The sequence below is a fragment of the Mytilus galloprovincialis genome, chromosome 6, assembly GCF_965363235.1.
Source record: "Mytilus galloprovincialis chromosome 6, xbMytGall1.hap1.1, whole genome shotgun sequence".
NCBI lineage: Eukaryota > Metazoa > Mollusca > Bivalvia > Mytilida > Mytilidae > Mytilus > Mytilus galloprovincialis.
The window spans coordinates 79,986,967-80,010,826 of NC_134843.1; the positions used below are offsets into that span (position 1 = coordinate 79,986,967).

The 23,860-nt window shown below is 33.2% G+C and overlaps 1 protein-coding gene across 1 annotated transcript; it reads left to right on the top strand.

Annotated features, from left to right (window-relative positions):
* Positions 1–1,006: 1,006 nt before the first annotated feature.
* On the top strand, positions 1,007–19,825 carry LOC143078344 (macrophage mannose receptor 1-like). The gene is made up of 9 exons (XM_076253231.1): positions 1,007–1,106; positions 9,498–9,565; positions 10,268–10,352; positions 12,796–13,008; positions 13,348–13,386; positions 17,244–17,317; positions 18,134–18,218; positions 18,702–18,923; positions 19,765–19,825. The coding sequence occupies exons 1-9, from the start codon at positions 1,028–1,030 to the stop codon at positions 19,779–19,781; spliced, it is 882 nt and encodes a 293-aa protein (XP_076109346.1). The 5' UTR covers positions 1,007–1,027; the 3' UTR covers positions 19,782–19,825.
* Positions 19,826–23,860: the final 4,035 nt, after the last annotated feature.

A 23,860-nucleotide genomic window follows, 5' to 3' on the forward strand; every position in this document is an offset into this window, starting at 1 on the left:
GGAATATTGGAAAAATCAACCTTTAATAGTGATTCTTAGAATGGATTATCTGGCAGAATTCTAACAGCTTTGTTGTCAATGAAGAAAGTTGTTGGGCTCAGATGTATTTGACATTTGGTGTTAGCAGTCTTGAATAGTTACGAGACTGTCATATTAATGTCCCCTGACTTCCCAAGTTAAATTGCAAAGACTAGATGAAACATCTCGCCATCAACAAGTTCGTGTAGAGTGTAGAATGTAAATGAATTAATACCTTTTTTTTTAAATTGCATGCATTATTTCTATATCTATTTAAAACTCTATCAAGAAAATTTAAACAAAATTACGGTATTGACATTTGTTTTATAAATTACGTAATAGTGTTGATATATTTCATAAATCTAATGATTTAATAAACATATTTTTCATACTTTTTTTAAAAATTAACATTTAATGTGCAATATTTTTTTCTCGTTTATTTAGCAAAACAAACAACAGTTACCTTGTTTATCTAATAACATTTTACTTCATAAAATAATGTGAAAAAACAGAACTTTTCATGTGGGACAATCAGAACTACAATTTTAAAAAGTGGGACAATCGGGAATTCCGATCAATTTTGCTAATGGGAGGTGTTTTTTTTTGGTAAAGTTACGATTAACACCAAATTAAAGTTTAACTCTTTATAGATACCACAACACTTGTTAGAATGATAAAATTTAAATGTTGGACATAACCTCTTAATACGTCTTATTTGTCAGTTTTGGAAACGTGCTGTTAATTGGTTGTAGCATGTCGGCCATGTTCTTATTTTACAAGGCCGTATGGTTGCATATATTTGCTGACCTCTTCGTCATTTGATCTTTGGTTGATATTTGTTTCATTGGCAATTATATCACATCATATTATTTTTATATATTATAAAACTTTTTTTTGTACAAAATTGTCAGGGATCTAATGGATTACAATCTAAGATAAGATTTACATGTACATGTGACTACACACAGTTGATACTATTTGGTGTACACTCTATTAGTATTTGGTCGATATGTTTACACTAATTGCTGTAGTTTTTGTCCTAAGTGCTGATGCATTATACATGAAAACTAGACTTACAGCTGACGACGGTGAGTAACATCGTGTATTTTTGTTCAATTCTAAAGCCTACTTATATTTTATGTATATTGAAATCTGCAATTTACGTATTAATTTCGTAAACCAAATACCTAAAAATATTGCATTGGTGACACAGTATAGTTGATTTAGCTGTATGTTTATATTATTTGAAAACCCTGTTGGCAATATAGTTCAGTACGCATTCAAATTTTGTGTAAGTATCAAATTCCTTAAACTCTGGAACAGACATCTCTCTATGTTTATTTAACAACAATTCCATGATCCTATGTAAAACAGTGTGATATAATGACAATAAGTTTTCCCTATTCAAAACCCTTTGAAAATTCGTCCACCAAGGGGCCGCGGATAACTCAAAACTGTAAAACATCACGGGAATTTCATATTATTCCTTACAAAAAAAAAAAAAACAAAAAAAAAACCCTGAAAAATGAGGGAGTTCAATTAATGATTATTTGTTAAATAGTGATTTTAATGTTTGTTGAATAAGAAGTAAAACATTTTACCGAACTCTGGGGAAAGTTCTTTAGGAAATTGAAAAATTAAAAGCTCAAAAACAATGTTACGAATGGTAAACGACTGACGTATTCCTGAGACATTTCCTTGTATAGAAAATTGTGGATTAAACCTGGTTTTATATCAAGCTAAACCTCTCAACCAACGAATAGGCAAGACCGTGGTTAAAAATATATAATTATAATAGATTTTAGACTTTAAACATGTTAGTCTCGATAACCACAGAATGGACATTACTTGTTCTGTACATTAAATTTGCATGCGGTATTGCCTTGAAAATACGAACATTGTTTTATATAAATTTGCTGTTATACAGGTTTAAAAACATTGTAATGTATATCCCTCATGCATACCTCTGAGTCCTTGTTCATGTTAGCTGCATCTTTAATCCGTTTTGTTTCATAAACTCTTTAACATTTGAATTAGGTTTGAATTTTTAAAAATGTTATCCTCGATCATCACCGACGAGATATTACTGGTTGTTATATGCATCTTTTGCAGTGAAACTGATACAGGTAATGTTATCACATACAGAGTATATAGGAAAAAATGCACTTTTGCTCTCTTACTTTTGAGTTTTAATCAATTCTAAAAATTATTTATGTCATTTAAACAAGTTGTGTTGGCTAGAAATATAGGGTGTGGAAATAAATGCAATTGCGTATTCCATTTATTTTTATTGACCTTTATTAAATCCAGTGAGCACAGTGAAGCATCGATATATCTAATAAAGTTCAACACATTATAATATGTTCCATATTACATTCCTCAATACGAATACGTCATTCGGAACTTTCTAATAATCACTGTACATGGTAATGAATCGACAAAAAATGTTTACGAAAATTGACATAACATTCCAGCTTCCTAATTGTATAGCCAGTGTGCAACAGTTATACAAAAAGAAAGTAATCAAAACAATATGCAGCTCAACAAAATAAAGCAAAACAGTGTAACAATAATGTTCATAGCTTTTGAGTTCACTATCTTCAACTTACAAAGGTTCTTTGACTAATATTAGATTGACAAGATAAATGTTTTATCAAGTTCGAAAAGGGTACACAACTTACCTACAGGACGTGTAAGCACATTATTTCCGATTTTTACTTTTACCTGACGCACGAGTCTGTTGCGGTCTGAAATTATTTCAGAAATCCGCCCAATTGGCCATGAATTTCTCGGAGCATTGGAGTCAACCACAATCACAATATCCCAAACTAATATATTTCTCCTCTGTTTATGCCATCTCAGACGTTCTTTTAACATGGGAAGGTACTCACGGACCCAACGACTCTAAAATAGATTTGCAATGTACTGAATAGTCTCCATGTTCGACGACAATAATTGTCTGTTTTACTGAATAGTCCTGGAGGTAAGTTTGGTTTGCGTTTCATAAGCAACATATGATTTGGCGTCCGCGCTACTAAATCACTGAGGTCATCTGAATTCATCGTAATCGGTTTACTATTGAGGGTCGATTCTATCTCACCTAAGGGGTCACTTACGCGACGACACAGAAACACATTTTGATATCAATTTTTTCACAGCTGAAGGTGCATTTATCAACGAATAAGTTTCACGAAGGTGAGCTAGCAAATGATTTCTACCACTGTGTTGTTAACCGATGTGTATTTGTCTAAGAGTCAATTCAGAAACTCGGTGTCGTTGTGGTAAAATAATCGGATGTTTACAGTTTTCCGGTATTTTTTACTCTATTTAACGTCCTCCTACACGTAAAAATACGCCATCTAAAACTGAGTCGAGTGTCCGGATATAGCTTGTATTCTTGACTGTTTGGATACTCGAAAAAGTGTTAATCTCATCAGTGAATTCTTGTCTCTGCACATCAACTAGAATTGAATGTTCTGCGTCTTTTTCAAATATCCATGCTACACTTCGCTTTAACGACATCCAAGATGAGTATTACGCAATAAGCTTCTCGACTCCCAAAGAATTGTCATCTGAAATTTCAGTTTTAATGATTGTTCACACAGCTGCTTGTATAACTTCAGGGTCGTCTGCACATATTGTTTCGTCATTTTTTGACGATGGCTTAGGCCAGAAGTCCTCATCTTTCTATAGAAAGTCAGGTGAAACGATCCAATTAAGTGTTTTCATTTCAGAAGAAGTAAGACCCCTTGACTGTTATCGTCTTCAGTGCTTTTCCCGTCACAAATGAACAATGAATTGCACCGAAGGTATTTTCTAAACGAAGATATGTCACAGTACCATAACCGCTTGCGCCTGTGTCTGAGAAATGATGTAACTGAGCAGACTTTATTTCTCTATATTTCTCCGGCCTTAAGCACATATCTACTTTGAAATCTGAGAGTTCATGTAAATCTTGGAACCATAAAGAAAACAAAGATTCCAATTTCGGTGGAATTGGATCATCCCAATCCAGGCGAAGCCTACACGACTCTTGCAGTATCATCTGAGCGCGAAGAACGCATGGCGCAAGAAATCATGAGGGGTCGTAAACGCTACTAACCATCGACAAAATGCCCCTTCTAGTTTTAGGCTGTTCCTTTACTAAAATTTTGAAACGAAAAGTATCTGTTTCAGCGCACCATTTAATGCCCAATGCCCTATCGATGGGGTATATCTTGATCCAAGTCTAAGTCTTTGATACCAATCGCCATATCCGAAGTTGGTATTGATCGCATCAACTCTCTGTTATTACCTATCCATTTCGCGATCCTAAATACACCACCATTTAAAAGAGACTTTAGATCTTGAACTAAGCACACCGCTTCACTAACGTTTCTTGTAGACTTGAGACAATCATCGACGTAAACATTGCGTAGCACTGTGTTCATTTCTTCGTCATTAAACTGTCCTTTTCATCTTTGGTAGTTTTTCTTAGTGCAAAATTCACGCAGCTAGGCGAAGATGTCGCGCCAAATAGATGAACATTCATTTGATATTCTGTTGGTTTCTTTCGAGAATCTCCACCTTGCCACCACAAAAATCGAAGACAATTCGCATCTTCAGACGGTAAGCGCACCTGGTGAAACATACTGTCTATGTTGCTTATTATTGCGATTTCATCTTGTCTTAACCTTAACAAAGTTCCAATTAGAGTATTTGTCAGATTAGGACTCTGGAGTTATCGCTCGTTCAGGGACGGACCTTGGAATTTAACATACAATCAAACACGACTCCTATTTTCTTCTTTCTAGGATGGAAAACTCCATGATGTGGCAAAAACCACACGTCATTGTCTTTCTTCGCTAAGTCCTCAATGGAAACTTCTGTAGCGAAATCATCGCCAATAACCTTGTTTACTAGTATAAATGGTAACGTACTAATCACGGGATGTTTTGACTCTTAAGAAACATCAAGCAAGGATAGCGTTAATCTCTGTTCTGCTTGTCGCCTGTTATTCGGCATTTTGTTATCCTTTGATTTGAACGGTAAGTTTACGACATAATGTCCGTCATTTAACATAATTGACTTCGAAACGAGTTATAGAAATCTGCGATCCTCCTTCAAAGGAGCAACAACATCGTCGATTGTGTTCTTATTGAAATCACAATTGAACTGGTTCCTAATTTGATCTTCTAGTCATACACTTGTAGGGTCGATACGGTTACAAGAAGCGACCTTGCATGGCTTATCATTAGAAGATACGTTTAAAGGGCCATTGATTACCCAACCTAGCAAAGTTTCTACAGCAAATGGACCATTTTCTATACTTGGAATAACATGCCATGGTTCGATAGCTTTTGGTACATTGATTCCGATTAACAAACTAATGTGATCACTGTCAATCCTTTGTAATGGTATAGTTCGTAAGTGTGAGCACTTCTGAATATCCGCAATAAAAACTATGTAATTACTAGTAACTGGTAGAGCTTCCTGCGAAAATACCTGTGGTAGACCAACTATATTATACCACACAAGTTGCTGATTTCAGAAACTGTGACCACATAGCAATCATGGACGGCACTTTGTCCCATAGTAACCATACTGAGGTCGGTTTTCTTACCTTCTGTATTAAGGCTACGAAAAATGTTTTCAGTGCAAAACGTTGCAGTACTGCCTGTATCAAGCATACGTCTCAACTAGTAGAGTTCTTAACTTTCGGACACTGATCACTTACTGACTGCTGACTAGTTTTATTTTGATCTCGAGGTTTAACATGAAATATAGACGGATTTTCCTGTCGACATACTGAACAGTTGTCCGTACTTCAAACATGACTAACAGAGACTTTTCGATTTAGGAAATCTACCACTTTATCACACTTATCCAGCCAATCAGTTGCGTTTTCACAAAAGATACATGGCTTAGAAAATGCATTTATGTATCGAGCTGACTATGTTTCATTTTGCTGACCTACGCTATATTTACTTGCCTCTGATTCGGAAGTTACCATCGTAACGGCCGTGTAAGGTCCAACAGATATAAACTTTATGTTATTGTCTTGTGATCTTTTCATATTTTTTGCTGATTGTGTGTTTAGAACGTCTTTGTCGTAAACAGGATCGTTTGTTTTCTGAGCTTCCTTTTTCACAAATTCTACTAAATGACTGAATGTAACGGTATTTTTGCGACTTTTTGTCTCGTATACTATATTCCTCCACATTGCTTGCATATAAAATAGAAGTTTCTGTTTCAAAAGTTTTCTGAATACTCTAAAACTTTCGCTTCATCAACATAATTTACGGCGTTCGTGCACTCTTGTAAGAAAATAGAAATGCCATCAAGGGTCGTCGGTTTAACTGCCTTTATTACAGGCCAGTTCATTGCACGCTGTACATACGAATGAGCTATATTGTCGGAATCAACATACATGTCTTTGAATTCGCTCAAAGCAGCTTCATATCCTATTTTTGCGTCCAATTTGCAAGAAACCCAGAACTATTCTATGCGGTTCACCGAATGTGAATTGTAGCAAGAAGTTAATTCGTTCTTCGAAAGAACCCGTGTTCGTCTCTACATGTGCATTAAACTGTCTGATACATCCCTTATAGTTCATAGGGCCGCCATCAAATTTCTGTATATCAGTTTTGGGCTTATTAAGCTCATGAGCAATTGAATATTAAGCATTGCAATCAATAATATTGTGTTTGGCTTCAACAGGAGGGGGTTTATCGTCATCTTGTTCACGTTAAAATGTCATGCTTGTTCTTTTAGTTTCAAGCAGTAACTGTTCCTTCTGTACTTCCGGTATGAATACATGAACGGTAGGGTTCAATAGCGAATTTTCAGTATCTTTTCGTAAATTAAAATTGTCAACTTTATCGCTCTGTTTACACATAGTTTCCTTAAGTTGCTGATCCTCTAACATGTAACGTTCTAGTTTTTCGTCTTCGATAACTTACTTTTCATCAACAGTCTTTTCACGCGCTAAAAGTTCAGCCTTCCGCTACTCTTCTTTAAGTTTTGCCATCGATATTTGACTAGAAACGGAACAACTTCTAGAACTCACGGATCTAGAACTCCTATGAAATATAACGGTTCGAACTGGCTTCTGACTGTTTACAGAAAACCAATGCTGTGCAGATTGTTTCGAAGAAATAAATTTGTCATGTCTTTCTTGAAACCATGCATCGTCAAGTTGTTTCCACTAGGGTTTTCAATAAGCTTTTGATCTTGATCATAAATATTTAATAGGACCTCATATTCTGACAACCACTTAGATTATGTAGATTTTACTTCATTTGGGTCTGTTAAACGCTGCATCAAAGTTTGAAAATCATTACTTGTAACAGTTAAAACCTTAACCAATCTTGATCTTTCAGTCTGTTTCAAAGTCAATGTATATTCTAGTCTCTTGTCAGTATGTGTTCTCTCGCGTTTTTCATCCACAATATCTTGTTTGTCATCCATCTTAGACTAATAAATTTCCAATCTAATTAAAAACCGATCTCTCATCGCTCCTGTTTCTGATATGTCGCGTGGGAGATCTAACGAAACCCGTTTTGAGGTCACATGTGAGTGACCTTGTAGGTGTGTCTTTTTCGACCAATGAAATTGAGTCTTCCACGATCTTGTAAGTTTAACGTAAGGTAAAGGGATGTAAATCATTTTATTTACGACGAAATCGTCAGTCAAAATATTTCATAAACTTTTTTGATTGGCTTATTAATAGGTCGTCAACTCATTTGCATATCATTATAAATTCATAACCTTTTAGTTCACTCACATGTGACCTCAAAGCCGGTTTCGTTAGATCTCCCACGCGACATATCAGAAACAGGAGCGATGAGAGATCGGTTTTTAATTAGATTGATAAATTTCTAATTTGTAAATAATATGTTGGCTAGAAACTTAGAGTGTGGAAATAAATGCAAATGCGTATTCCATAGAAAGTTTATTAATCTTTATTAAATCCAGTGAGCACAGTGAAGCATCGATATATCTAATAAAGTTCAACACATTATAATATGTTCCATATTACATTCCTCAATACGGATACGTTTTCTACTACAAATACGATACGTTGAATACGTTGAATACGTTGAATACGATGAATACGATGTACAAATTAGAAATATTTCAACAAAATTTCTACACAATAAGTTATTAGCATCATTTTCATTCGGAACTCTCTCTTATAATCACTGATTATAAGTAGTGAATCTACAAAAAATGTTTACGAAAATTGACATTACACAAGTATAAAGGTGGAATACCAAAGTTTAGTTAATATATTCCAAGGCCACACAAAACAACTCATTTTAGACATAAATCTTTAAATCTAGCACTTGACAATTGTTTCGTCTATATACATGTACGACTCAGCAATGACCGAATTGCATTGAAAACCGAAATTTCTTAAAGTCGTGCACATGTGGCTAGACAATCTTTTCCTGTGGTAATAAACCAGACACAAGAAAAAATAAAAAATAAAAATAAAACAACCAAATGAATTGTAAATACCCATTACAGGATTCCAAAATCAGTACTAGATAGCAAGGGTCCAACGAAGAAAATGGCAAAGCCAGTTATAGTTATCATTTGTGGCATATTTGATCTGTACCTTTTTTTGTCTATATATGAAGAAATAACACAAAAATTGTGGTGCACACTGAATAACACCAAATTACCCGCGTAATGTTTAACTTCATCGCAGTAATACAGAGCTGAAAATGACAATACCTGTAATGTTAAAGTTTATGATGATGTATGAAAGTTTAGATGTCCAGAGGAGAATTAAATGCATGTTTAGATCGCTTATTTGTCAATGCGATATGAATGATAAACTTGCTTTGTATTGTGTTGAATTTTAACTTGTCAGTTCAGAAAGTAATAGTTTGCTGGACGACATGTAACCAGGGCACGTCGTTATTTTGAATCCGAGTCGACCAGTCTTTGCTATTATTACCGGATGTTTAGCGGAGAAGCACTAATGTCAAATTCAAGTTTTTAACTTGACTCGACCAAGTTTCTAGCCCTTGAAAACCTACAATGGAGGGGAACACGGTACTACGACACCATATTTCAGATGTGTTACAGTTTGAATAAAGGGCAAATTCGGTTTTGAATTTATTATCATCTACATGGATTCTTTATACGATATTTGGTATTTTTGAAATTTTACCCTTTATGTTTTCGGATTCCAAAATTGTTTGGCATTTTTATCGATAATGATATATGATTTTCTTATCCCAGGCATAGATTACCTTAGCCGTATTTGGCACAACTTTTTTGAATTTTGGATCCTTAATGCTCTTCAACTTTGTACTTGTTTGGCTTTATAAATATTTTGATTTGAGCGTCACTGATGAGTCTTGTGTAGACGAAACGCGCGTCTGGCGTACTAAATTATAATCCTGGTACCTCTGATAACTATTTTGTCGAAATGTGGTCTGACTGCATCAATCATGAATTCAAGAAATATATTTTGAATACTTCAGGATGGTTACAATACGGAGACCAATGTTATTTCTTTGGGCTAAACGGAGCAACATGGTTTGACGCGGATGTAAGTACACAAATGATTAGAATTAAAGGAAGGCCAATGAAATATCTGCTACTTATAAGAAAAAAACACGAACAATTACAATATAACTAAAATTGACGTACTTTGTAGGTTTTACAATGTGGCTTAACATTTATGTTTGAATTTTATACCTTTCATATTATATCAAATGTTTATGCCGTCTTTACCACGAAACCCAATGAATCAGTCTTGTTACACATGCAAAAATAATGCAAACAACAATTTATTATTATTATTAAGGTAAGACGATGTCGGGTGATTGTCAAAAGAGACTATTATTTACCAAATTCCATTGATGTGAACAACTTCAAATTTTCGATATATCGTTTTATTCGTTTATGCGTACATTTTTTTTTATAAAACGACAAGGAGCTCATAAAATCTTTTATGTTGCAAAGTTCGTAGACGGTGATTTCAAATAAGATGTCTACGTCAGTGGTTATTTAAAGAGATTATACACATTTCGAAAGGTTTTATCAATTGCAGAAAAGAAACCTTTCAGTATCTGCCTTGCACATTTTATGATTATAAATAACACGTTAGTAAATTAAAAATCTACATTCAATTTGTGATTCCATTCAAAATAACGAACAAGAGCACGTATCATTTTTGCTATTTCTCGTAAGTAAATCATTGTTCTTCAAATTAACAAATTATTCAGAGCATCTGAATTTCTTTATTTAGGCAGCTTGCATGGGAATGGAAAGTCATTTAGTAAAGATTGAAAACAAATGGATTGATAATTGGCTATGGACAAAGCGGCCATCAGGTATTGATTGATTGTATGGGTGTAATTATATAACGGGTGCACTCTTTTGTTAGTTGATGGAAACATATTGTTGTGTATTAGGTTGCGTCATTCTTTCTATCTCGACGTCGTAATATAAGAGTGTTCTCCCCTTCATAAAAAAAATGACGGTTGAAAGTCCTGGCCATCAATGACTGTTTTTTCACAAATCTATGTATTAAGGATGTACTTAGGTGAGGGTAGGTAACAATTAAGAAATTAAGAAATTAAAATTGATACTATAAGCTGGTAGAGCATCAATTAAGGATAAAGATAAGCTAAAAATATTAATAGGTCATGGACCTCCTGTTCGAGATATTTGAGATTTAAAATATGGCGGGAAAAGGCTGACTCGTACTTTTACCTTATATTTGCATTGGTATTATTTGGGTCTCAAAACAAAAGAAAGAAAATCAAGAATCTTCTAAAATTTTGGTAGATGACCTTTCATGAGCTATTAAGTCTTATATGAAAAAAAAGTGGGTGTTATGGGGCAAACTATTTTACATTGTTTTGTATGGAAAAACACCAAGGAGTCCGAACATTTGACACAAATTCCAAAACCTCACCTAATTAAGATAATTGTTTCCGATACTAAAATTTAAACAAAACTAGTAACATTAGACAGATATGTCTATTAAAGACCATGTTGCACCAGTTGACTTTCTGTATAGTAGCTAATATACCGATCTCGATCTTTATTTGTCGACCGTTATAGGTGGAATATTCTTTTTGCAAAGACTTATCAAAAAGCAATTGTTCTTAGGTGATCTTAAGATGTTTTACAAAACAAATCGTAGTGCAAAATATAAGACAATGTGAAGACCAAATAGGTATTATACGTTCGTTTCACACGACAATAAATACAAGAAAAAAAAACGCTTGATAAAAAATTGACAAAAAAGACGCAAATAAGTGAAGCTTTTTTATGTAAAGTACGTGTTAAAGAAAAACAATAATTCTCCATTGACTGACAACACTTTTCCTTGTTTTAAATTTAAACAAAACAAAAAGAATAGTTTACTAGGATTATACCGTCACATATTCATGAACCTGTTCTGATTTCCTCATCTATTGTTGTATACTATTATACATGTAGTTAAACATTTGAATATTTCTTCGCCGTTAAAAATTTATACATCCATCCCAGTCAAATAAACCCATAGGGTCTTTGCATCGAAAATAAACTAATTTAATGTAAAATCAGTTGTTGTCATGATACCGGTTATGTTATAGATAATGCATATTTTAAGGTTTTTGTTGTCGTAGAACACACCGAGGGGTGTCAGGATTGATCAAATGAAAGACCAACCGAAAAATGGTATCGTCCGGGTTGATTCTGAAAAAGAATGACCTATCGTTCTGAAAGAAAATAACTCCATATAGGTATATAAGTTCTTCTCATATATATTTTTGATGGTATGATTCTAAACCCATAATGGGAGGGATTATGTTTGATTTTCATATGATGGAGTTTTTCAATCAGTTTAAAGAGATCTGGGACCGGTGTCATGTATGCCAGTAACTGCTAGTAGTCCGTTGTTTATGTATCATTGCCATTTTGCTGAGTTTCTTTTGTTATCTTTTCTGAAATCGCACTCAGGTTTCTTTTAAACTGTGTTTAACTGTGTGTATACTGTGTGTTTATTAATTTACATTAGCTAGAGGTATAGGTGGAGGGATGAGATCTCACAAAGCATGTTTAACCCCGCCGCATTTTTGCACCGGTCCCAAGTCAGGAGAGTCTTGCCTTTGTTAGACTTGACTGTATGCTTTTTTAATTTCAGTTCATTTATATGTTTTGGAGTTAATATGAATAGATACAAGAAGATTACAAAAGTCCTTTTTAACTGAACTTGTACTTATTTTAATTAAGGACCCCATGAGGCCCAAATCTGGGTGTGGGATTTTCTCTCTGCAATGGAGACCCATAGATTGCATTCGGCTTTTATTTGCTCTTTGGTGGGTTTGTTGTCTCTTTGACATTTTCTCCCTTGTCATTCTGAATTTGATGTCTTACTCTTACCGCAGCATTTTTTTGCGCAGGTCCAAGTGACTTATTTGAATGTTCATGTACTTCACCAAACCAAGGTTCAATAGATGAGTTACACACTCTAAAAGAAAAAAAAGAAAAAGTGAACAAGCAATACAAATTACATAAAGCATGAGAAACCGCAAGAAAGTGATTTTTTGTATGTATTCATCCAACTAATTAACAAAGATTAAGAAAGATCATGTGGATTTCATAGTGTGATAAAATGTATTCTAGCAGCACGACCGATAATATACATGTATTATACAAGTACAGTGCAAAATCCGAGGTATCTTACACGACAATGTTTCAACTATTGCAAAAAACAAAAAAAATCAACAAAAAGATACGTTGTATGTGTTACTGGACAATATCTTGTTATTTTTCGTTTAGCACAAAGTTATTACTGGATAGGTTTAACGGATATAGAGAATGAAGGGAACTTTACGTGGAACATCGACAATACTGTTGCCAGTTACACACAATGGGCCTCTGGATATGGCAAAGTATCAGAGACTGATGACGTAGTAGCATGGGGATGGAAAGATGGATGGTTCGATTATCCCCCTTCGTACAAATATGGATATATTTGCCAAAGAGATTTTTGTATGTTGCATATTTGGTCAAATGCAGAAATGAATTGAGATGTTAAAATTAGATTTATTTCAACAAAATTTCATTTAGCATTTTTCAGACAGTTCCTGATTAGTTGCTTTATATATATTGATTTAAATTTGTATAACCTTGGTCAATGATGTTACAATGTATGTCAAAGAGCTGACAACTTGAATATAATCGTACAAAACAATATTTTGTACACACAAAATGATTATGGATGCTTTGGGTTACAATTATCGGTCCAGTGAGCTTTTCAAAACAATACAATATTGATGTTCGTAATTCCTCTATTAAGCAGTGGCTTTACTAAAATCATATTCTTTTCAGGTCAGAGAAAAAATCTAGACACCATCGCCACGACTGACAGTATGTAGTAAATAATTAGTACTGATACATATACTGATTTGTTTGTTGATCTAATCAAACATCTATTATTTTTTTTTATATTTATATTTTAACTTCCATTTCGATACTATGTTTAGGATCTCTACATGAAAGTTTATATAGAACACATTTTTTTCATTTTCTATAAGTGAATGAAAATAAAACTTTATAAATCTCGAAGCACAAATTTGGATATCCTCCACCAAGATTCTATTCTATTGTCTTAATCATATTTCATAAAATCGCAAAATAAAGTGAACTCCGGGGAAATTCAAATTGAAAATCCCTTATCAAATGGTCAAAATCTAAAAACCCATCAAAAGAATGGACAACTATTATATTTCTGACTTGGTACAGGCATTTTCTTATGTAGAAAATGGTTGATTAAACTTGTGTTTATAGCTAGTTCAACTTCTCACTTGTATGTCAGTCGTAACACATTCCATTATATTGAAAACGATGTGTTGACAAAACAAACAGACATGAACAGGTGAAAATTTCAAAAACAGTTCACAGCAATATTGAGGTATTGATTTCATCATGTTAGGCTATTTGAAATTAGATATATACAAAATAATATACCAAAATAAGAATTTTATTGAATTCACGGATATTTGGTTTTCCTTATTTATTTTTTTTAGCTTTTAAAAAGACATTTCTATTTCAATTTGTCCGTTCAAGAAATGATTCATTGTTTCTTGCTTACCATGGCAAATACTACATGGATACATTATTATTAATTTTATTGAGTACAGGAGAGCCACAAATTTAAATGTTTAAATTTGAATAACAAATTTTCCATAAGTTTTTTTTGCAGACTTGCACAAAACACCAAAAGTAAATGTCGAAGAAACCACGAAAACCAAAATCTACAGTATAATATACATATCCAGTATAAGAACACATTTACAATTTCAATCAGTATAATATATAGGTTCTGGATAGTACATGTTGGTCGACTTAGAGCAATGGCAGGGAATTTGGATTGTCATTGGAAATATGGCTACATTGTATGTTGGATAAGGCAGACATTTTTATTGCTACATGTCACATTTTAGATGACCCCTCAGAGAGTTGTTACAATGTTTCTTAAACGTGCAGCGAGCGTATCAACCAACCTATACATGAACGTGGTTGCGTGTTTATATAACCTGCACTTATAAGGGACTTTTTTACTTCTTTTCCCACTTTTTTTGTAATAAACATGTAAGGTATCCAATTTTCAAGTTCCAGTTTCAATACAACATTCATAAATGCTGAGTTTGTAAAGATAGAGCAAAATTTATACTACAACCCATACTGCGGCCAATGTATATTTGGTATATAAAGTTGCACATTGACTGTTTTTAAAAGAATGGTGTAAAATACTATGTTTAATAAATATGAATTGTTTTCTGTGTTTGCTTTGACCAGTATTGCAAGTACACCTAGAAACTAAAGACTTGGTGTACTCTTAGTTAAATTTTTCCTTATATGGAAGTTTTTGATTAAATACCCTGAAAAGAGCACAAAAGGACTTTTTAAAGGCTTTTTTAAGCAGTTTGATACCAAATAAAACAAGTTCACAAAATGTCATTGACAATCACTCTGCAGAAATTCCTGTTACCCCAACATCAGGATGGATTCTTCGCCAAAACTAGACAGCCAAAACTGAAGTAGAAAAAAGTGCCAAATATGAATAAATAAGTCTAAATATAACCAAACTTTGCATTTGGAAGATTAAAGTAACAATTTAGAATATTTAAAAGCAATTATTTAACAAAAAAATCCAATTACAAACATTTCAACACTAGTTTCCTAGATGAAGGACATGTAATCATGAAAAGTTGTCTAGTATAGTTTTTAAATAAAGAATCGCAATGCGTTATGTGAAAATAAATGAATATCTTCATGCGGTCAGATTATTTGAGTGTTAAAATACTAGAAAAGTGCTTATTTACCACTTGTTCTACAACTTAACATGGGGAACACAGCTAAAAAAAATAACTATGTCAAAGGGAGGTAATCCATTTTTTTATATGATTTTATATATATTATGAGGAGAAATATGTGCAAAATGTGATGTAAATGGGGAGGATATTTGTGCCTTTCATTGATATCATAACTCTAAAGTGTCATTTCTATTGTTTCTTTCAATCTGCACACAAAAACTGATTTTTAACATATACCCCATGCTTCCTCTCACAGTACACTCAGTGCATCATGAATAGCCGCGGCTAAGATAGAAATTTATGTAAAAAACAACTTCAAATGGTTCCAAAATCCTTCCATTACATTAAAATTTACAGGAAATGAGTTTGTGGATTATTGTGTGGCCTTGGACAAGTACAGTGAAAGAGTGCATATTTTCCTATAGGGGTAAATTCAGTAAAAAATCTCCCATTGACTTTAATGCTAATCTATGTATGGAATTAAATTTATACCTGATTTACCTTTAGAAATTGGAAACTTTCATATAACATTCATGAAAGTACAAATGTAGCCCTATCTTTTGCACTAATAAAAACATAGGGTCATGCGGCATTTTTGGGCATTCACATGGCCTTGTTTACAAACAATGAAGATTCGCACTGAATTCCTATACTGACCCCCATTACTTTTCAACCCTGTAGTAAAAAATATTAGTACATTCAGCATTTATTTTTTATTTTTTTCAACTCTAGTTTTGATCCATCTGCCAAAAAATATTTATTACAAACATTATCTACCAATCAGAAGAGCATATGACTTCAGTGTTATACAGAAAGCTCTCCCCTAAATGGGCGGTCCCTGCTGACGTATATTTATTTACTGAATTTACCCCTATAATCAGATACTGAACTTTACCATTTGATTACGCACTTTCGATTTTTAATTTTCCTCAGATGTCCGTATTTTTGTTATTGTACTCTTTATGTATAGGTATGGTTAAAATGCAACACTTGAGAAGTCAATGAATGAACATATTTCTATATCACAATCAACCTTTTGAAATTCCCTGGAAAGGAATTGTGCCTTTTTATGGTTCTTCTGTCGTTTTAATGCATCTAAGATGTCTTAGTTTTTGTTTCATTATACATGTATATCCAAAAGATATTTTATATTGTACAGTCATTACAGTTTTGATATTATTGCAAAATTGGAAATGATTATGATTAAAGACTTTGTAAAAGTACATTACAATTTTTTTTGAATTCATATTTGATTGACACCACTTGTGGAAATACCTCACCTGTATCAAGCCAGTAATATGACAGCTATTCAATCGTTTGAGCTTTTGATTTGGCTTTTTGTTAGGCACTTTCAGTTTTGAATTTTCCTCGGGGTTCTCTATTTTTGTGATTTTACTTGTTCATCACTATATTTTGAAGGCCATCTTTTAGTGTAACAAGAATTGAAGTAAAAAGTTTAGAAAGATGTTAAGTTGAACTTATAGACGACCGATCTATTCATTTTTTATCCTTGATAATGATTCCAAGTTTTTTAAGTGGTTCCAAATATTGATTCTTTTGTATAAAAAAAACCCATTTGTAATATAGAGAGGATACAGATTCGAGAAGGTTATTCAAATATAATAAACAATATATATAACCGTAGTTCTTTTACGTGAATACTACCTTGTAGTAGGTTGGATATTATTTGAATCAAGGATTTGTATAGTTGCTAATGTTCTTTATTATCCCTAATCATAACATTTTTCTAATTTTTACAATTTTGTCTGGCCTTTTATATACCCAAATCCTCCCAGTCGCATTGCTATTTGTCAGAACGTCAGAACATATTTTTACACTAAAATTCAAATGAAGGCATCTGATTTTAGTCTTGTGAGCGTCAACAAGATTCTCGTTTCTTTATTGCAGGAACCGGATGGTTGATATTTGGCAATGACTGTTATTTCTTTGGAACCAATGGAGTAGACTGGTTTACGGCAAACGTAAGTTTAGTAGATATTTGATTGATATTCGTAAGTTCATATAATACTACATAGAAAAATAAAAACCAGAACAACACGAACCCTGCCAAAACCTGTGATGGCCTTGGATACTCAATAAGTGTGAGAAGACCCTTCATTATTAGTGGAATCCATGGCACTAGTGTTATATATGGTAAGTTCAACTTTTACGACGAGTCTCATTCAGAACCATTCTAATATCATCTCCCAATCATGACTAATTGCTGTTCTGAGAATCATATCACAATGCGAAAGAAATTTTAACTCTGAATCTAAAGCATCTCTTATACTGACTGCCGTTACCGTTTGACAAAGGAATGTCCAGATTAAATAGTATTTCCCGTGAAAAAGAAATAAAAATTGTACCCTGCTTTTTTAAAATCTCTGTTACTCTGCATTTTTTGTATAGCTCCATAACGAAGGAGGCGTATGCCTGCTTAAGGTTTGAAAATTCTTTTGCATTCATTCGCTAAATTTATGACTTTGTCTAGGATTATATACCTTGTAATGGTTTTGAACATTAAGTCCTTCTCCTGAGTCGGAATTTTATAAAAAAAAAAAAACAGGAAAAATACTTCTACAGTTTCACAAAGTATCGCACCGATACAAATTCGTTATATACACCCAATGAAAGCTCTGGCGAAAAAGATATTCCGCGAAAATATATGAAAAGAAACTGCTTGATTTGCAAACGGAATGTGCGTTAATCAATAAACATTGTTTACTCTATGTCATTCCTCTAGAAATAATTTGTCTTTAAGCATAACAGAAAGTTGATTCCGGTATTTTCTTCGACAGGATGATTGCAAACAAAGAGGAAGTCATTTAGCAAAGATGTACAACAATACCTTGGATGAATGGCTGATGACGAAAAAACCAACAGGTAAAACGGAAATTATATAAATATTTGTTTTAATTAACTTCTTAAAAGTTATAAAAATTAAACGAAAAGTGATTAGAAAAAAGAAGATCGATATGAAATAAAAAGAAGATGAAAATCAATATACACTTTATATATTTAGACTAAAATTCTTATAAACATAAGATACCTATTTTAGTGCGCATGAAATGTTTTTCCAAAAAAGATACATTATCGGGTGCGCATGTCGAAAAAAAAAAGAGAAAGCCAAAACCTAAGCTTATTTGTCTTCTTAAATTTAGCCCCGTAAATGTGTATGTTTCACTCAGGATTCGGCAAACTGCTACTTTGATATTGCGACAACACCGCATATACAGTGTCTAACTTAGCTTTTAAAAAAATACAGTTTAGGTTACTCGAGTTATGCCTTCCTTGTCGGCTTTATCTTGAGCTGTAACAAAGTAATGACTGTTATGTAAACCGTTTTCAACTGAAATTTATTTACAGCTCAATCATATTACTGGATTGGACTAACAGACATGACAAATGAAGGACAATTTAGATGGACTATCGATAATACTACCCTTACATTTTCAAACTGGGCGTCAACTTATGGCACAGCAAAGGGATCTCCAGACAGATCTGACGTTGTAGCATGGGGTTGGAGTTCTGGTTGGTTTGATTATCCAGCTACAGATAAATATGGATATGTTTGCCAAAGCAGGTCATGTAAGTAATTTAATCTCTCATATATACCAGTACTGACACAAGGGTCCATTCTTCAGATGTTTTATTTTCTGTTGATCAACAACACTATCAATTAGAATTCATGCATTTCTTATGCAATTTCCTTTAAACGGGCATGCCATCAGCAAAGCTTTGGTGTGTTAACAATTCTTTTTTTTTCTGCTGGGTGAAGTAAATGACAGAACTCTGTTAAAATTGATAAATTTTGATGTTAGTGGTCCAGTTCAAAATGATCCTTCACTCATGAAAGCTTCACATGTCGATGATATCACGATTAGACACATTGAACAAACTTCTGCAGAAAGCTATGACGTTTGAAATAATACAAAGTACACAATCTGGAAAAAAGTTAAACAGAAAGCATTCAAACCAGTTTATGTACTTTGATGTACGGTTATTGGGACTTTAATGTGTTCTGAAGCAGTGATTAAATGTGATAAAAGGACGGATTACTCACATTTTTAACTACTCTGATCTGATAAAATTGTATTCAAAAGATTAAACAACTCACAACCAAAAAGGAGATTTTTAAACACAAGTACTTTATGTTAATAAACCAATTAAAGAAAATACTATTAAGATTTTGTATTTATTAGGCTGTACATGTAATGATTTTATCGACCTTAGTTTCTTCATTTTGATTCCTTATAATACAGCATTTCGTTTCACAGTAGGAATTATAACAATGACGTCGTCAATTCATTTCTGAACATTTAATTTGTGCCGCCTTGTATCTACTTATTTCATTTATTTAAGATATAGACACTTAATTTAATTGGCTAAACCACTGTAATTTTAATTTTTTTCATTATCATGTTTTCAGGTAATGGAGCAACCTGACAAAGATAGAATAAGATAACTGAATTACAATAGTTACAATTGTGTTGCTGAGTATAGTTTGTTGATAATATTACATGTTTTTATCAGGTGCACAATATAATACAAACAAATCGCAGAAAAGCAAATGCTGAACATCAAATCAAGGAGGACCTAAGTAGAACCACCTTAACTGTTTAATGTTATCATTTTCTACGTTTTATCACATCTTTTTGTCATGTCTATTACCAACTTTGGTTGGTTGATTCCCAATTTTTTTTTCTCGTACACAAATGATTTTTTTTTCTGGATACTATAGTAACAAAGACAGAAATGTGAATAATACGCAACCCATAGGACAAAGAAAACTATACAAATGTAAAGTCACAATCTAAATTAAGTCTTCAAAAATACAGCAAAACAAGCACTTAATCAGCACGAGTCGAACGAAAAATGTGAATGTATTAGACAGAGACTTAAAAAAGAGGGACGAAAGATACCAAAGGAACAGTCAAACTCATAACTCGAAAATAAACTGACAACGCCATGGCTAAAAATGAAAAGACAAACAGACAAATAATAGTACACATGACACAACATAGAAAACTAAAGAATAAACAACACGAACCCCACCAAAAACTAGGGGTGATCTCAGGTGCTCCGGAAGAGTAAGCAGATCCTGCTCCACATGTGGCACCCGTCGTGTTGCTTATGTGATAACAAATCCGGGTAAATAGTCTAATTCGGTAGGTCACATTCATGAAAGGGAAGGGGATTGTAGTTACGACGTAAGGAACATATCCGATATCATTTGTGAAACGGTTATTCCATTACGGTCAACCAACTCGTGATGGCGTCCGTAAAATTTACAAAGGGATGATTTTAACTTCACCATTTGGAACTCTTGGTTTAATAGCTTCCTTGTGAGCAGCAATCCTCTATCAAGAAAATCATGATAGGAAATGCAAGCACAGGAATATCGTATCAATTGGGAGATATATACCACGTATGCAGGTGCTGCTGGAATGTTGTTACTTAGAAATGGAAAGTTCACAATTGGAAAGCTGAAATCATCTCTTTTGTCGTAAAGTTTTGTTTTCAACCGACCATCATTGTCAATTTCTAGATGTAAGTCAAGATATGAGGCCAACTTAACTGTATCTGCAGTATCCTTTATCTCTAGTAACATTATCTGTCATCAGAACCTGATTCTTTGAGTGACGATCATATTAAGAAATGCCATGATACATCAAATGATGTGAAATTTTTGACTCGGCCAGGTACAGACATATTAGGCGGACTAAACTAGTTTCTTATGATCACACACCTATTCAATTTAGTCTCGATCAGAAAACTAACTAAATGTACGCAAAAAAAAAAAAAGGTGTAAAAGACATGATAGAACAACTATTATACTGCGATGATCGTTTTTTTATACGACCGCAAAAATTTTAATTTTTTGGTCGTATATTGCTATCACGTTGGCGTCGTCGTCGTCGTCGTCGTCCGAATACTTTTAGTTTTCGCACTCTAACTTTAGTAAAAGTGAATAGAAATCAATGAAATTTTAACACAAGGTTTATGACCACAAAAGGAAGGTTCGGATTGATTTTGGGAGTTTTGGTCCCAATATTTTAGAAATTAGGGGCCAAAAAGGGCCCAAATAAGCATTTTCTTGGTTTTCGCACTATAACTTTAGTTTAAGTGAATAGAAATCTATGAAATTTTGACACAAGGTTTATGACCACAAAAGGAAGGTTGGGATTGATTTTGGGAGTTTTGGTTCCAACAGTTTAGGAATTAATGGCCAAAAAAGGGCCCAAATAAGCATTATTCTTGGTTTTCGCACAATAACTTTAGTATAAGTAAATAGAAATCAATGAAATTTTAACACAAGGTTTATGACCACAAAAGGAAGGTTGGGATTGATTTTTGGAGTTGAGGTCACAACAGTTTATGAATAATGGGCCAAAAAGGGGCCCAATTAAGCATTATTTTTGGTTTTTGCACCATAACTTTAGTATAAGTAAATAGAAATATATGAAATTTAAACACAAGGTTTATGACCATAAAAGGAAGGTTGGGTTTGATTTTGGGAGTTTTGGTCCTAACAGTCTATGAATAAGGGGCCCAAAGGGTCCAAAATTGAACTTTGTGTGATTTCATCAAAAAATTAATAATTGGGGTTCTTTGATAAGCTGAATTTAAAAATGTACTTGGATTTTTAATTATTGGCCTAGTTTTCAAGTTGGTCCAAATGGGGGTCCAAAATTAAACTTTGTTTGATTTCATCAAAAATTGAATAAATGGGTTCTTTGATATGCCAAATCTAACTGTGTATGTAGATTCTTAATTTTTGGTCCAGTTTTCAAATTGGTCTACATTAAGGTCCAAAGGGTCCAAAATTAAACTAAGTTTGATTTTAACAAAAATTAAATTCTTGGGCTTATTTGATATGCTTTATCTAAATATGTACTTTGATTTTTGATTATGGGCCCAGTTTTCAAGTTGGTCCAAATCAGGATTCCATATCAAGTATTGTGCAATAGCAAGAAATTTTCAATTGCACAGTATTGCACAATAGCAAGAAATATCTAATTGCACAATATTGTGCAATAGCAATTAATTTTCAATTGGAGTTATCTTTCTTTGTATAGAATAGTAGTTGATAATATATGTTGGAAATTTGCCAGACATGACTATGATGTCATTTTCTATTTTTATTTGCCAATAACTTTATGTAATAACTTCACTGGAAATTTGCCAATATAAAATGTTGCTGATGAAGCTTTTTTTCCTTATCTTATCTAAAATGTTTTTAGATAATGTATGTTGGACATTTGCCAGATATGACTATGATGTCATTTTCTATTTTTATTTGCCAATAACTTTATGTAAATAACTTCATTGGAAATTTACCAATATAAAATGTTACTGATGGAGTTTTTTTTTATTGTTTTATACAATAAACAATGTATATTCACTTTTACTACCAACCAATCTTTACCATTCAGTGATAACAAGCACTTTATTTTACATTTTAATATTTTATGATGTATATTTTAAAAGAATAGTTATTGTTGCAAACTCCATTAGAAATTTGAATTGATATCAGTTTTGGAAAAAGGGAAACGGGGATGTGAAAAAAAAGGGGGGGGGGGTTAAATTTTTCTCATTTCAGATTTCATAAATAAAAAGAAAATTTCTTCAAACATTTTTTTGAGAGGATTAATATTCAACAGCATAGTGAATTGCTCAAAGGCAAAAAAAAAACTTTTAAGTTCATTAGACCACATTCATTCTGTGTCAGAAACCTATGCTGTGTCAACTATTTAATTTTAGATTTAAAAAGTTTGAAGAAGAAATCTTTAATTGATTTGTAAAATCTTGACATTTGTTTTGTGTAAAAAAATCCCATGTAATGTCAAAAATTTGATCACAATCCAAATTCAGAGCTGTATCACGCTTGAATGTTTTGTCCATACTTGCCCCAACTGTTCAGGGTTCGACCTCTGCGGTCGTATAAAGCTGCGCCCTGCGGAGCACCTGGTTTTATTCTTTCGTGATGAACGCTAATGTCAGTAAAAATGGGAAGTCGTAGCAGGTTGAATACTTGACATGTAGATAACCAACCAAGGATCTCTACGGGATACTCAAACTATCTTTCTTCCTTAGCTTAAATTGTACCCGATGTATTATAGTGTAATAGTGTTTCAAACGTGACAATACGGTGGGCGTGGACTTAAATAGTTTACCTTTACCATAAGAAACACTTTGTTTCAATAGCTTCCATTTAAGCAGCAACCCTCTATCAAGGAAATCGTGACCGAATACGCAAGCCTTGCAAATTGGCCTTCATATTGGGCATCAATACGCCATAAACAGATCACGGTGGTATATTGCTTCAAAGAAACGGAAACTTCACAATAAGAAATGAGAATCAATCCAATTGTTTTACTTAAATTAGAATTCAGCGCGTTTGATGAATACAAAAAGAATATGACGAATTTAAACTATAAATAGCCATCAATCATTGATTGTTCATTGGCTTGCTATACGTCCGTTTGATTTTGATAAACCCTCAAATGACATATATTACCAAT

What these genes read in the sequence shown, in the direction of transcription:
- LOC143078344 (XM_076253231.1), top strand. Translation starts at nt 1,028, where the DNA reads ATGTTTACACTAATTGCTGTAGTTTTTGTCCTAAGTGCTGATGCATTA. An exon ending in TATTTGCCAAAGAGATTTTT is followed by an intron (nt 13,009 to 13,347) that starts GTATGTTGCATA and finishes TATTCTTTTCAG; the next exon opens with GTCAGAGAAAAAATCTAGAC. An exon ending in CACCATCGCCACGACTGACA is followed by an intron (nt 13,387 to 17,243) that starts GTATGTAGTAAA and finishes TCTTTATTGCAG; the next exon opens with GAACCGGATGGTTGATATTT.